Genomic DNA, 14,675 nt, shown 5'->3' with positions numbered 1-14,675 from the left:
GTGCAGGAGAGGTGTACTGACGGTGTGGGCAGAAGTTTGGAAGTGATTGCCCACCATTCTCAAAAGCCGCTGTGTCTCCCTGTCCCTGGGATAGCAGGGGGCGATCAAACAGCACAATACCCCCCTCCCCCTCCAACTCCAGAGGAATCCGCTCCCCGATGGGCCGCTATGGCGACAAGTGGCAGTTCGCCCACAGCCCGAGCTGCGCCCCCTCATCCGCCACCCCAAGAACAAGACGTACCTTGCACACCATCAGCTTCTGCCCCTACGGGGAGCGTGTTCCTCTGGAGTTGGAGCGGGGCTGGGCTGGAGTTGCTGATCTGGGATCTCCGTGCTTGCAGTGGGCCTGGGGGTCGGTGTCCCGATGAGGGGGCGCAGCTCGGGCTGTGGGCGAACTGCCACTTGTCGCCGTAGCGGCCCATCGGGGAGCGGCTTCTGGTGGTCCTGACGTCTCCGGCCACCCCCCTGTACAGGAGCTGAGACTGGGAACTGTACCGCCCTTGCAGGTGAGCAGGAGAGTGGGGTTGTTTGCAGTTGCAGAGGGAGGGGGCAAGGGCGGTACAGTTCCCAGTCTCAGCTCCTGTACAGGGGGGTGGCCGGAGACGTCAGGACCAACAGGAACCCGCTCCCCGATGGGCCGCTACAGCGACAAGTGGCAGTTCGCCCACAGCCCGAGCTGCGCCCCCTCATCCGCAACCCGGGTTCCTCTGGAGTTGGAGCGGGGCTGGGCTAGAGTTGTTGCTAGCTGTGAGTCTCTGGGATCTCCGTGCTTGCAGTCGGTGTCCCGTCGGTCCTGACGTCTCCGGCCACCCCCCTGCACAGGAGCTGAGACTGGGAACTGTACCGCCCTTGCCCCCTCCCTCTGCAACTGCAAACAACCCAACTCTCCTGCTCACCTGCAAGGGCGGTACAGTTCCCAGTCTCAGCTCCTGTACAGGGGGGTGGCCGGAGACGTCACAGCCCGAGCTGCGCCCCCTCATCCGCAACCCCAAGAACAAGACGTACCTTGCACACCATCAGCTTCTGTCCCTACGGGGAGCGTGTTCCTCTGGAGTTGGAACGGGGCTGGGCTGCTGCTGGCTGTGGGTCTCTGGGATCTCCGTGCTTGCAGTGGGCCTGGGGGTCGGTGTCCTGTTGGTCCTGACGTCTCCGGTGACTGGCACTGACCTGCTGGCATCGCCGACGTGAAGACAGTGCAAAGCCCCCGCGCCGGTGCAATGGGCGTGGAGCTGGAGAGGGGAGGGAAGGGGTCACACACATGGCCGGGAAGCAGAGGGGTGTAGGTGGGATGAAACTGAAGGGAGCGACTGTGTATCGTGAGTCTACCGTGGGAACTTTTTAACTCAGCGGGCAGGCAGCAGCAGATGGTCAATTATTAACCCTCCCGCGCAATATACCCTCACCTTCTCTTTTATGAATGGGGATTTAGTTCCCCTTTCTTCGAGGACCGACCGGAGGTTCCGCTGTCACCTCTGCGGGCCGCCCACGGTGAACGTCTTCAAGGACCTTTCTTCAAGGTCCGAAAAAATGTCCGCTATTCTGAGCTTTTCGTTATTTGGAATTTCGGATAAAAGGTTGTGCACCTGTATTAGAATGAGAAAGATCATTCCACAACTCTCAACGTCCAAAGCTTGATTCTACAGTATAATGAAAATTGCTCACTGTTAACACAGTGTCAGATTGTGATTGTTGAAGGATTGATTTCAACTCAACACTCTAAGCATTAGCATTTAAATGGATAAAGCACCACTTACCTGTTGAGGTAAATTAGCATTGTTATTAGACTTTAAAGATACAGTGCAGAATTCAATTCAACTTTATTGTCATTGCACAAATACGAGTATAGGTACAACGAAATGCAGTTTAGCGTCTGGTCATAGTCATAGTGCAAGATAGTAGAAGTAAAAATAAAAATACAAAATAAGCATACAATAAAAATAAAAAATACTGGTTAACAATGTGTGGATTGTGGATGAATTAAAACTGGTACATAGGCAAATAACTGTATGCAAATGGGAGAGTCTAAAGATAGCTAGCGACGGGACTCTGAGTTCAGCAGTGTAATGGTGTTGTTGAAACAGATCCTTTGTCCCACCAAGTCTGTGCCAACCAGTGATCAAGATTCAAGAGAGTTTATTGTCATGTGTCCCAGATAGGACAATGAAATTCTTGCTTTGCTTCAGCACAAAACATATATACTAGGCATAAATAAATACAGAACAGATCAGTGTGTCCATATACCATTATATAAATATATACACACATGAATAAATATATTGATAAAGTGTAATAAACAGATAATGGGCTATTAATGTTCAGAGTTTTGTTTGAGTTGAGTTTAATAGCCTGATGGCTGCGGGGAAGTAGCTATTCCTGAACCTGGACGTTGCAGTCTTCAGGCTCCTGTACCGTCTACCTGAAGGTAGCGGGGAGATGAGTGTGTGGCCTGGATGGTGTGGGTCCTTGATGATGCTGCCAGCCTTTTTGAGGCACCGACTGCGATAGATCCCCTCGATGGTAGGGAGGTCAGAGCCGATAATGGGCTGGGCAGTGTTTACTACTTTTTGTAGTTTTTTCCGCTCCTGGGCACTCAAGTAGCCGAACCAAGCCACGATGCAACCGGTCAGCATGCTCTCTACTCTCTACATGCATCACCCCATACATTAGCATTATCTTACACAGGCCAGGGGCAATTTATAATTTCCATAAGCCAATTTACCTAGCATTCTGTGTGCCTTTGGAGTGTGCGAAGAAACTAGAGCACCCGGAGAAAATCCACATGGTCACAGTGAGAACATACAAACTCTGAAGATAAACACAAAATGTTGAAACAGCTCAGCGGGACAGGCAGCTTCTCTGCAGAGATGGAATGGATGACATTTTGGGTCAAGACCATTCTTCAGACTGATGTCAGGGGAGAGGGAGATGCATAAATATGGAAGTGTAACACGTGAAAATAGGACAAAGGGAATGAGATCAAGGAGAATGTAGGATAGATCATTGTTAGCTGTGAGTTAGCTGCTTTTTAAAATCTCTGTTCAAAGCAAACAGTGATAAAATGTAGTCAGAGACAGTAAGACTGGTCGGTCAACTGGGAAGGAGAAGGGATAGAGAGAGAGGAAAAGCGAGGGTTACTTGAAATTAGAGAAGTCAATGGTCATACCGCTGGGGTGTAATCTGCCCAAGCGTAATATGAGGTGCTGTTCCTCCAATTTGTGCTAGGCCTCACTCTGACAATGGAGGAGGCCCAGGACAGAAAGGTCAGTGTGGGAATGGGAGGGGGAGTTAAAGTGTTTAGCAACCAGGAAGGAGATCAGGTAGGTTTAGGTGGACTGAGCGGAGGTGTTCAGCGAAACGATCGCCGAGCCTGCGCTTGGTCTCGCCGATATATAGGAGTCCACACCTGGAACAGCGGATACAGTAGATAAGGTTGGAGGAGGTGCAAGTGAACCTCTGCCTCATCTGAAAAGACTGTTCGGGTTCTTGGACGGAGTTGAGGGGGGAGGTATAGGGACAGGTGTTGCATCTCCTGCATTGCAGGGGAAAGTACCTGGGGGCGGGGTGGTTTGGGTGGGAAGGGATGAGTTGACCAGGGAGTTGCAGAGGGAACCTTATCTACTCTATTAACTCCATTCCCATTGTCCTATTTTCATATCTTCCACTTCCTTATCTATGTATCTCCCCCTCCCCTGACAACAGTCTGAAGAAGGATCTCGACCTGAAACGTTACCCATTCCTTCTCTCCAGAGATGCTACCTGTCCCGCTGAGTTACTCCAGCATTTTTTCTCTATTTGCACTTTAAACCAGCATCTACAGTTCCTTCCTTCATGTATAAACTCAGTACATACAGCACCTGCAGACAGGATCGAACCTGTGTCTCTGACCTAGTAAGGCAGCAACTCTACCGCTGCACCACTGGGCTGTCCCTAGTTCTCTTTATTGAGTAAGCGGTAGGTTGGGCATTGAGAGGGAGTGAGATTGGAGGGGGTAAGAGGAATAGAAAAGTCAAGCCGTTATATTGAGATTGCCTGAAGAATTGTCATCTATCAATTTCTTCCACAGATACTCTGATCTGTTGGGTTACTCCAGAACTTTGTGTTTTACAGCACTAAGTAGATCATGTGATGCCATTGACTGGTAGCTCATTTTTGCCAACCATATTGAGCCCATGGATGAGTACTCAGTAATAAGTAGCTCTCTGCCCTCCATAGTGTATGGATGCCCAGTAAAGTCTGATTAAAGATAGTCTGAGGGTCTCCACAGAGGTAGATGGTAGGTCAGGTTCACTCTCTAGTTGTGGATCGATTAGTTCAGTTGCCTGATAACAGCTGGGAAGAAACTGTCCCTGAATCTGGAAGTATCTGTTTTTACACTTCTGCACCTCTTGCCTGATGGGAGAGGGGAGAAGAGGGAGAGGGGAGAAGAGGGAGTGGCCGGGGTGAGACTGGTGGCCTTGCCGAGGCAGAGTGAGCTATAAATGGACACAATGGAAGAGAAGTTGGTTTGCATGGAGGTCAGGGCTGTGTCCACAATTCTCTGCAATTTCTTGCAGTTGTGGAAGGATCTGTTCACAAACCATGCTGTGATGCATTGCTATAAAATGCTTTCCAAGGAACATCTGTAGAAGTTGGTGAGAGTAGTTGGGGACATGCTGAACTTGCTAAGCCTACTAAGAAAGTGGAGGCATCGGTTTATTTTCTTGGCAATTGCTTCGATATGACTGGTCCTGGGAAAGTTACTCCTAAGAACTTGAAGCTTTCAACCATCTCTATTTTGGTGCTGTCAGTATATACCGGGGTATGTGTACCGCTTTGCTTCCTGAAGTCGATTACAATCTCCATTATTTGGATTCGTTGAACAGCTTGTATTGGAGCCTACCAGGGAGAAGGCAATTCTGGATTTAGTGTTATGTAATGAACCGGATTTGATAAAGGACCTCGAGGTTAATGAGCCATTAGGGGGAAGTGACCATAACATGGTCAGGTTTAATCTACAATTGGAGAGGGAGAAGGGTAGATCGGAGGTGTCAGTGTTACAGTTGAATAAAGGGGTCTATGGGGGAGGAGCTGGCCAAAGTTGACTGGATAGATACACTAGCAGGGATGACAGTGGAACAAAATTGGAGGTGTTTCTATGAATAATACAGGAGGTGCAGTATCAGTTCATTCCTAGGAGGAAGAAAGATTCCAAGGGGAGAAAGGGACGACCATGGCTGACAAGGGACGTCAGGGACAGTATAAAAATTAAAGCAAAGATGTACAACGTAGCAAAGATGAGCGGGAAGCAAGAGGATTGGGTAATGTTTAAAGAACAACAGAAGATAACCAAAAAGACAATACGGGGAGAAAAGATGAGGTATGAAGGTAAGCTAGCCAAGAATATAAAGCAGGATAGTAAAAGCTTCTTTAGGTATGTGAAGAGGAAAAAATGTTAAGACCAAAGTTGGACCCTTGAAGGTGAATTTATTATGGGGAACAAGGAAATGGCAGATGAACAGGTACTTTGGATCTGTCTTCACTAAGGAGAACACAAACAATCTTCCTGATATAGTAGTGGCCAGAGGATCTGGGGTGACAGAGGAACTGAAGGAAATTCACATTAGGCAGGAAATGGTGTTGGATAGACTGATGGGACTGAAGGCCGATAAATCGCCAGGGCCTGATGGTCTGCATCCCAGGGTACTTAAGGAAGTGGCTCTAGATATCGTGGATGCATTGGTGATAATTTCCCAATGTTCTATAGACTCAGGATCAGTTCCTGTGGATTGGAGGGTAATTAATGTTATCCCACTTTTTAAGAAAGGCGGGAGAGAGAAAACAGGGTATTATAGACCAATTAGCCTGACATCAGTGGTGGAGAAGATGCTGGAGTCAATTATAAAAGATGAGATAGCCGAACATTTGGATAGCAGTAACAGGATCGGTCCGAGTCAGCATGGATTTACGAAGGGGAAATCGTGCTTGACTAATCTTCAGGAATTTTTTGAAGATGTAAGTAGGAAAATGGAGCCAGTGGATGTAATGTACGTGGACTTTCAGAAAGCATTTGATAAGGTCCCACATAGGAGATTAGTGGGAAAAATTAGGGCACATGGCATTGGGGGTAGAGTGCTGACATGGATAGCGAAGTGGTTAGCAGACAGGAAACAAAGAGTAGGGATTAACGGGTCCCTTTCAGAATGGCAGGCATTGACTAGTGGGGTACCGCAAGGCTCGGTGCTGGGACTGCAGTTATTCACAATATACATCAATGACTTGGATGAAGGGATTCAAAGTAAAATTAGCAAATTTGCATATGACACAAAGCTGGGTGGCAGTGTGAACTGTGAGAAGAATGCTATGAGAATGACGGACAGGTTAGGGGAGTGGGCAAATGCATGGCAGATGAAGTTTAATGCAGATAAATGTGAGGTTATGCACTTTGGTAGCAAAAACAGGAAGGCAGATTACTATCTAAATGGCGTCAAGTTCGGAAAAGGGGAAGTACAACGGGATCTGGGGATCCTTGTATATCAGTCTATGAAAGTAAGCATGCAGGTACAGCAGGCAGTGAAGAAAGCGAATGGCATGTTGGCCTTTATAACAAGAGGAATCGAATATAGGATCGAAGAGGTCCTTCTGCAGTTGTACAGAGCCTTAGTGATACCACACCTGGAGTATTGTGTGCAGTTTTGGTCCCCTAAATTGAGGAAGGACATTCTTGCTATTGAGGGAGTGCAGCGTACGTTTATAAGGTTAATTCCTGGGATGGCGGGACTGTCATATGCTGAGAGAATGGAGCAGCTGGGCTTGTGCACTCTGGATTTTACAAGGACGAGAGGAAATCTCATTGAAACATATAAGATTGTTAAGGGCTTGGACATGCTAGAGGCAGGAAACATGTTCCCAATGTTGGGGGAGTCCAGAACCAGGGGCCACAGTTTACGAATAAGGAGTAAGCCATTTAGAATGGAGATGAGGAAACACTTTTTCTCACAGAGAGTGGTGAGTCTGTGGAATTCTCTGCCTCAGAAGACAGTGGAGGCTGGTTCTCTGGATGCTTTTAAGAGAGAGCTAGATAGGGCTCTTAAAAATAGCGGAGTCAGGGGATATGTGGGGAAGGCAGGAACGGGGTACTGATTGGGGATGATCAGCCATGATCACATTGAAAGGCGGCGCTGGCTCGAAGGGCCAAATGGCCTACCCCTGCACCTATTGTCTATTGTCTATTGTCCATTATTTCCTGGACAAAATTGGACAAAATTGACTGAAAGATGTCTGTAAAAAGAGGACCATTGATTGCTGTGGATTGTCCACACCATAACATGGGCACAGAAGGCAAATAAAGCTCCTGTCCCAATCCTGTAATAACAATGACACAAAATAGTATGTATCTGAAAAGTATCTCACGTTGCAAAGGATTCACAATTAAAAGGACTCTTCCCTCTCTCTAGTTTAGTTTAGTTTAATTAATTATTGTCACGTGTACCGAGTTACAGTGAAAAGCTTTTTGTTGCGTGCTTTTCAGTCAGTGAAAAGACTTAACATGATTACAATCAAACCGTCCACAGTGTACGGATACAGGATAAAGGTTGTAAAATCTAGTGCAAGATAAAGTTCAGTGCGATTAAAGATAGTTCGAAGGTCTCCAGTGAGATAGATGGTAGGTCAAGACCGTTCTATAGTTGGTGAGAGGACGGTTCAGTTGCCTGATAACAGCTGGGAACAACTGTCCTTTTGGTCTGGTTCACCTTCTGGACTAATTCCACCAGATCACCATGGTGCAAGCAGAGTTCATGTCTGCTTCCTGTTTTCACACAGGATTTGCGATTTATACCACAAAGGAAACACCAACAGCAGGTAGACTGCAACGTTCCCATGGCAGCACAGTGTTTGCTTCCCTTTCTTTGCAAGGGTGGCACGGTGGTGAAGCGGTAGTTGCTGCCTAACAACGCCAGAGGCCCAGGTTCAATCCTGACTACTGGTGCTGCCTGGCACGGAGTTTGTACGTTCTCCCCGCAAGTTTTCCCTGGGTTCTCTAGTTTCCTCCCACACTTCAAAGAAGTACAGTTTGTAGGTTAATTGGATTTGGAAACATTGTAATGTCCCTTGTGTGTGTGAGTGTGCGTGTAGGATAGTGTTAGTGTGCAGGGATCACTAGTCGGTACGGACACGGTGGGCCGAAAGGCTTGTTTCCACATTGTACTTCTAAACTAAATTTGCTGAATGTTCTCCACCATTACCTTATGTTAAAATTATATTGATCATAATTAATATTGTTGTGTGGATCAAGGTGAAATTTATAGTTTACTTAGGGGTTTAGTTTAGAGATGCAAGATGGAAAGGCTCCTTGGCGCACCGAGTCCACACTGACCAGTGATCATTCGTAAAGTAGGTTAGCGTAGTTTAGTTAGAGATACAGAACAGAAACAAGCCCTTCAGCCCACCAAGTCCGCACCGTCCAACAATCCCTGTACACTAGCACTATCCTACACACTGGGGACAATTTACAATTTTACCGAAGCCAATTAACCTACAAAATTTGGAGTGTGGGAGGAAATCGGAGCAGCTGGGTCCAAAAATCGGAAAGTCCGCGTGGTCACTGGGGGAATGTACAAACTCCGTACAAACACCCATAGTCAGGATCGGACCTGGGTCTCTGGCCCGTGAGGCTGCAACTCTACCACTGCGCCACCGGGCACAAGTAATCCAGAGCAATATTACATTGACATGAAGCAGGATGTTAATCTCAATGGAATATTTCACAACTGCATCAGCTCAATAGTTCGGTCGTTACATTTTTGTCACATGTACACAAATACAAAGAAATGTTTTGTTTTGCCCACAGTCCAGTACAATCATACTATACACATGCACAATCACAAGCAGTACAAGAGTACACTGAATATAGTGTTAAAAATAAAGTAGATTTCTTCTGAGGCAGTAAACAAGGAGTTGCCATGTTTCCAACACCATCTTGTAGCTTTTCAAGTATCAAGTTGGGAGGCGCAGTGGTAGAGTTGCCTCACTACGGGGGCTGTCTCTATGGAGTTTGTATGTTCTCCCTGTGACCACACAGGTTTTCTCCGGGTGCCCCAGTTTCCTCCCACATTCCAAAGATGTGCAGGTTTGTAGGTTAATTAGCCTCTATCAATTGTCCCTAGAGTGTCAACTGTACAGGGTGATTATTGTTCAGCATGGACTTGGTGGGCCGATGATGCCTGTTTCTGCGCCGTATCTCCAATCTAAACTAAGCTAAAGTTGATGAAAGTATTGAGACTTATCCTGGCCTTACGGACCCGTTGTCCTGGAAACGGTACTGGGTCGGTGTTGTAAGGATCGGCCTGGCTTGGCGATGCTGTCGGTATCCACCACCACCGCTCCGTACCGCTGTGGGACCCGCTTGATCTATATACTGTATACACTCCCCTGACCTCATGAGGCCTACAGCAGCATTTTTGTGAGTGTGTGGGAGGTGACACAGCCCATTCACAGGCACTGATCTTCCCCTTCCCCTTCCATCGCCGATATCTCCTCAGACGTTGAAGTAGACAAAAAAGTCAAACCATGAATGGCACGGTGGCACAATGGTAGAGTAGCTGCCTTACGATGCTACAGACCTGGGTTCCATCCTGACTATGGGTGCTGTCTGCATGGAGGTTATACGTTCTCCATGTGACCATGTAGATTTTCTCCAGCTGCTCCCGTTTCCTACCACACTCCATAGATGTGCAGCTTTGTAGGGCTTCTGTAAACTCATGTCATAGGAGCAGAATTAGGCCATTCAGCCCATCAAGTCTACTCTGACATTCAATTATGCTTGATCTATCTTTCCCTCTCAGCCCCATTCTCCTGCCTTCTCTGCATAACTCCTGACTCCTGTACTAATCAAGAATCTATCAACCTCTGCCTTAAAAATATCCATTGTTGGTCTCCACAGCCTTCTGTGTCAATGAATTCCACAGATTCATCACCCTTTGACTAAAGAAATTCTTTCTCATCTCCTTTAAAACAGTACATCCTTTTATTATGAGGCCATGGCCTCTGGCACTAGACTCTTCCATGAGTGGAAACATCCTCTCCACATCTATTCTATCCAGGCCTTTCACTAGTCGGTAAAATTCAATGAGGTCCTCTCTCACCCTTCTGAACTGTCCCCTCCTCTCATCTATCTCCCCCCCACACACCTCACATCCCCCCCCCCCCCCCCCCCTCCATGCCTCACCCCTCAATCAGTCTGAAGAAGGTTCCCGGCCCCAAACGTAATCTATCCATGTTCTCTAGGGATGCTGCCTGACCTGCTGGGTTACTCCAGCATTTTGTGTCTTGCTTTCTAAACCAGCGTCTGCAGTTCCTTGTTTCCACAAATAACTTTTCTTCTTCCCTTTCTTAACCTGCAGCTTACCTGGAAGACTTGGCGCGGTGCGTCGATCAGAGTCGGAGGCTGATTATAGTGTTGACGGCTGACTACATCATACGACGTGGGTGGAGCATATTCCAACTGGAAAACAGACTACACAACATGCTCGTAACTGGTGAACTCAAAGTTATTTTGATCGAATGCCCTAACGTGCAAGGGGTGATGAACTACCATGAAATTGAAGCCTTAAAAGACAACATCAAACTTTTATCCATCATCAAGTGGTGCGGGCCGAATTGTAACAAACTGAATTCCAAGTTTTGGAAGAAGGTCCAGTTTGAGATGCCCATTAAGAAGAAGGAGCCAATGGCACGTGGCCAAGTCTTGGATTCTGGTGAACAGGGTATTTTTGGTGAACTTCAAGCTGTCTCCACTGTTTCCATGGCAGCCAACTCTGCCACGCTTGGACCTTCCCCAACGGAGCTGCAACCCAGCTATCACAAAGCAGACCATATGCAACTCAGGCATTACTGCCGAACTTACGAGTACGACTTTGCCCCCGCGACAGTGCCCATTACCTCGATAAGCAATCAACATACCTACTGCAATATTCCAATGTCCCTCATCAATGGAGAGGTGCCACAGATTATTATCACCAGAGATCCCTCCATCCGGGGTAACCCCATGGGTAACAAAACCTTGCCAATGCCTCCACGAGAGATTGGCATCACCAGCGACATCTGGTAAGGGTTAGGCAGAAGGGGACCTCATTCCCCTCGTCTCTCCACCCACCCTCCCATCCAGAGGCTCACAGGGAAACAAGAACCTAACGTTAAACTCATGAGCCGTGAACACCTCCTCATTCATGCAATATCCTCGAACAATGTTATCTTTCAGACATTGTGTGTGTGTGTGAGCTTGTATATTTTAGTTGGGATTTTAAGAAGGTTGTCAGCCTGTGCTATAGATTGGCTTAAACCCTACTGCGCACAGTTGCCAAATCTGAATCAGTCAATGATAGCAGACATTGTTTTGAGCGCGTCACTGATTTTCACAGTCAGTACAAAGCTGATGTGTCAATTTTTGGAACTGTCCCCCATAAAAAGTTGGGGTATTGATTGAAACTTTTGATACTGTGATGAACATATTTTGTTAGCCTAGGTTATTAAGGGTTACGATAGGAACCAAAGGATGTTGATGGAGCTAACCGTGATCTAGTAGAATGTGGGAACATGTTCGAAGGGCTGAATGGCCTCTTTCTGTTCCTCTGTTCCTAGCCTCTTGGGCTACATATACTTGAGAAACATTGTTAGAAGTGAGGACACTAGAAATGTATATTTTGGCTTCCATTTCTACTCTGTCCAGTGCATGTTTTCACGGATGTTGACAACAATGTCACTGGAAGCAAAGTAGGAGACTTGAGCAGCCATGAATTCCGACCAGATTTTAAAAAAAACCCACAGCCAAATCTTGCAAGTTTAATGACAACAAAGTGGTTAAATATAATGTACAGGACACTACTGAGTGTGGTACTGTCAGCCTGTTACTGAGGGGCTCTAATGTTTTGCACAATGACTTGATGTGTTCCATCACTCTTTTATGTTCCACTTTCCCTTTGCGATCAATTTCTTTTGCCACAAAGTGTTTCTCACAGCCTATCAATCTCAGCATTCCGCATTAATACCGCTACTAAAACAAAATACTTCAACCTGATTTCTTCTTGAGTGGTTGGTGTCATTAAGAGTGGACTTTATCCTCCTTGATGCAATTTACCTAGCAATATTGTTGCACCCTCACCACTTTCCCTGCCCACATGTCTCCCCCCTACTTTGGACTTTAGAGATACAACACGGAAACAGGACCTTCAGCCCATCAAGTCCGTGCCGACCACCGATCACCCCAAATACTAGCACTATGCTACATATTATGGACACTTTACAATTTTACCAATTAACCTACAAACCTAATAATAATAATAATAAATTTTATTTGTGGGCGCCTTTCAAAAGTCTCAAGGACACCTTACAGAATTTAACAAGAGTAAAAAACATATAATCGGAGTAAAATAAATAATAAAGACATCACCAATACACAAATTAAAGACAGAATTCGATCCAAAGACAAAAAAATCAAAAACACAATGTGAAGAGAGAGCAGCGGCAGCTAAACCGCGCCAGCGTCCACTCTCCCTTCCGACAGCCATCTTGGACACAAACTAAAATAATCACTTACAAACCTGTACGTCTTTGGAGAGTGGGAGGAAACCGGAGCACCCGGAGAAAACCCAGGTGGTCACAGGGAGAACGTACAAACTCCGTAGAGACAGCACCCAAATCAGGATCGAACCTGGGTCTCTGGCGCTTTTCGGCAGCAACTCCTCCGCTGCGCCACTGTGCCGCCATATCTCATGGAGAAGTCAAATGTAAGGCGTTGCATGCAAAGGAAATTCAACAGGTTTGTGGAATGGAATGTCAGTGCCCTGGCCATTCAGACAAATACACACATATTTAAAGAACGGCATGTAAATTCACTGCATCAACAAACTTTTAAACACAGCACATTGGATAAAAAACATTTACTCTGTGAGTGACAGTGCAAGATTTATTTCAAGTCATAGTCATGGAGAGGGAACAGGAAACCGGCTCTTCACCGACCAACTTGCCCCATCTACTCTAGTCCCACCTGCCTGTGTTTAGCCCATATCCCTCTAAACCTGTCCTATCCATGTACCTGCATAAATGTTTATTAAACATTGTGATAGTACCTGCTCCAACTACTTCCTCCAGCGTCTCATTCCATACACCCACCAGCCTTTTTTTTTAAATTACACCTTAGGTTCCCATTAAATCATTCCTCCCTCAACTGAAACCTATGTCCTCTGGTTGTCGATTCCACTACTCTGGGCAAAATACTCTGTGTGTTTATCCAATATATTCCCCTGATGTTCTATTCAAGATTAAATTGTTTTCAATAGGTTTCTGCCAGAGTCGTACAGTTGTAAGTCAGGCACTCCCTTGTCATCATCTCTTTGCCTATCATTGATGTACTAGGGCTGCATGGTGGTACAGTGATAGACTTGCTGCCTTACAGCACCAGATACCCCGTGTTTGATCGTGACAATGGGTGCTGACTGTACGGAGTTTGTACCTTCTCCCCGTGACCGCATGGGCTTTCTCGAGGTGCTCCAGTTTCCTCCCATATCCGAAAGACGTGCGGGTTTGTAGGTTAATTGGCTTCTGTATATTGTCCCTAGTGTGAGAGATAGTGCTAGTGCTAGTCTATGTTAATTCAATGGGCTGGAGGTCCTATTTCCACATTGTACTCTAAACCTTTGACACAAAATGCCAGCCGACTGCTTTCTGAAGCGGACTGTGGTTCCTTTTAAACCATGTCTGCGTAAATGGTTACTCAGTGACGCAATTGTTTTATTTCTGTAACTGTTTAGCATAAAAGCATCATCTGCATGGATGATATTTCTCCGTGGGGCTAGGCAAAAGGTCAGAACGATGTTAGTGTGAGTTCTAAGTGGGGTGGCACAGTGGCGCATCTCATAGAGCTACTTCCTCTTAACGGATACAAGGAACTGCAGATGCTGGTTTACAAAAAAAAGGAACACAAAGTGCTGGTGTAACTCAATAAGGTTCAGGTATTATCTCTGGAGAACATGGATAGGTGACGCTTCAGGTCAGGACCTTCTTCAGACAGTCTTAAGAAGGGTCCCAACTCGAAATGTCAATGAGCTATCTTCTGCAGAGCCTGACCAGCTGAGTTACTCCAGCATTTTGTGTCTATTTTTGCTACCTCATAGTACCAGAGACCCGGGTTCAATCCTAACCTCTGGTCCTGTCCGTGTGGTAAATTTGTGAGGTCTTCCTGTCACCATGTGAGTTTCCTCCGGTTGCACTGGTTTCCTCCCACATCCCAATAGTCTACTTTAGTGACTTTAGACTTTAAAGAAATGCAGCGAGGATACAGGCCCTTCAGCCCACCCCATACATTCACCCTATCCTGCACACTAGGGACAATTCATTTTTTTAACCGAAGCCAATTAACCTACAAACCTGCCGTCTTTGGAATATGGAAACCGGAGCACCCAGAGAAAACTCATGCAGTCACGGTGAGAATGTACAAACTCCATACAGACAGCACCCAGAGTCAGGATCGAACCCGGCTCTCTGGCGCTGTAAGGCAGCAACTCGTCCACCACGCCACCCGTCCGATGTTATAATCTGCAAAAATGACTGGTAGCAAACAGTCAAGAGAGAGGAAGCAGGAACATTTCCTCCTTCCCCATCCTTTGGAGGGCAGACCTCAGTGCCCAGACTGACCAATTAAT

At 46.5% G+C, this 14,675-nt stretch overlaps 1 protein-coding gene across 1 annotated transcript in view; it reads left to right on the top strand.

Annotated features, from left to right (window-relative positions):
- il1rapl2 (interleukin 1 receptor accessory protein like 2) overlaps positions 1-12,231 on the top strand; it is an 859,242-nt gene extending 847,011 nt beyond the window's left edge. Inside the window, exon 11 of the mRNA XM_033030273.1 lies at positions 10,380-12,231. Coding sequence (XP_032886164.1) covers positions 10,380-11,086 — 707 coding nt within the window. The 3' untranslated portion in view covers positions 11,087-12,231. The remainder of the gene's footprint in view (positions 1-10,379) is intronic.
- Positions 12,232-14,675: the final 2,444 nt, after the last annotated feature.

Source organism: Amblyraja radiata, chromosome 12 (genome assembly GCF_010909765.2).
Source record: "Amblyraja radiata isolate CabotCenter1 chromosome 12, sAmbRad1.1.pri, whole genome shotgun sequence".
In the NCBI taxonomy this organism is placed as follows: Eukaryota; Metazoa; Chordata; class Chondrichthyes; order Rajiformes; family Rajidae; genus Amblyraja; species Amblyraja radiata.
Note: the sequence above shows the minus strand (reverse complement) of the source record. Positions and strands in the feature narration are given on the sequence as shown.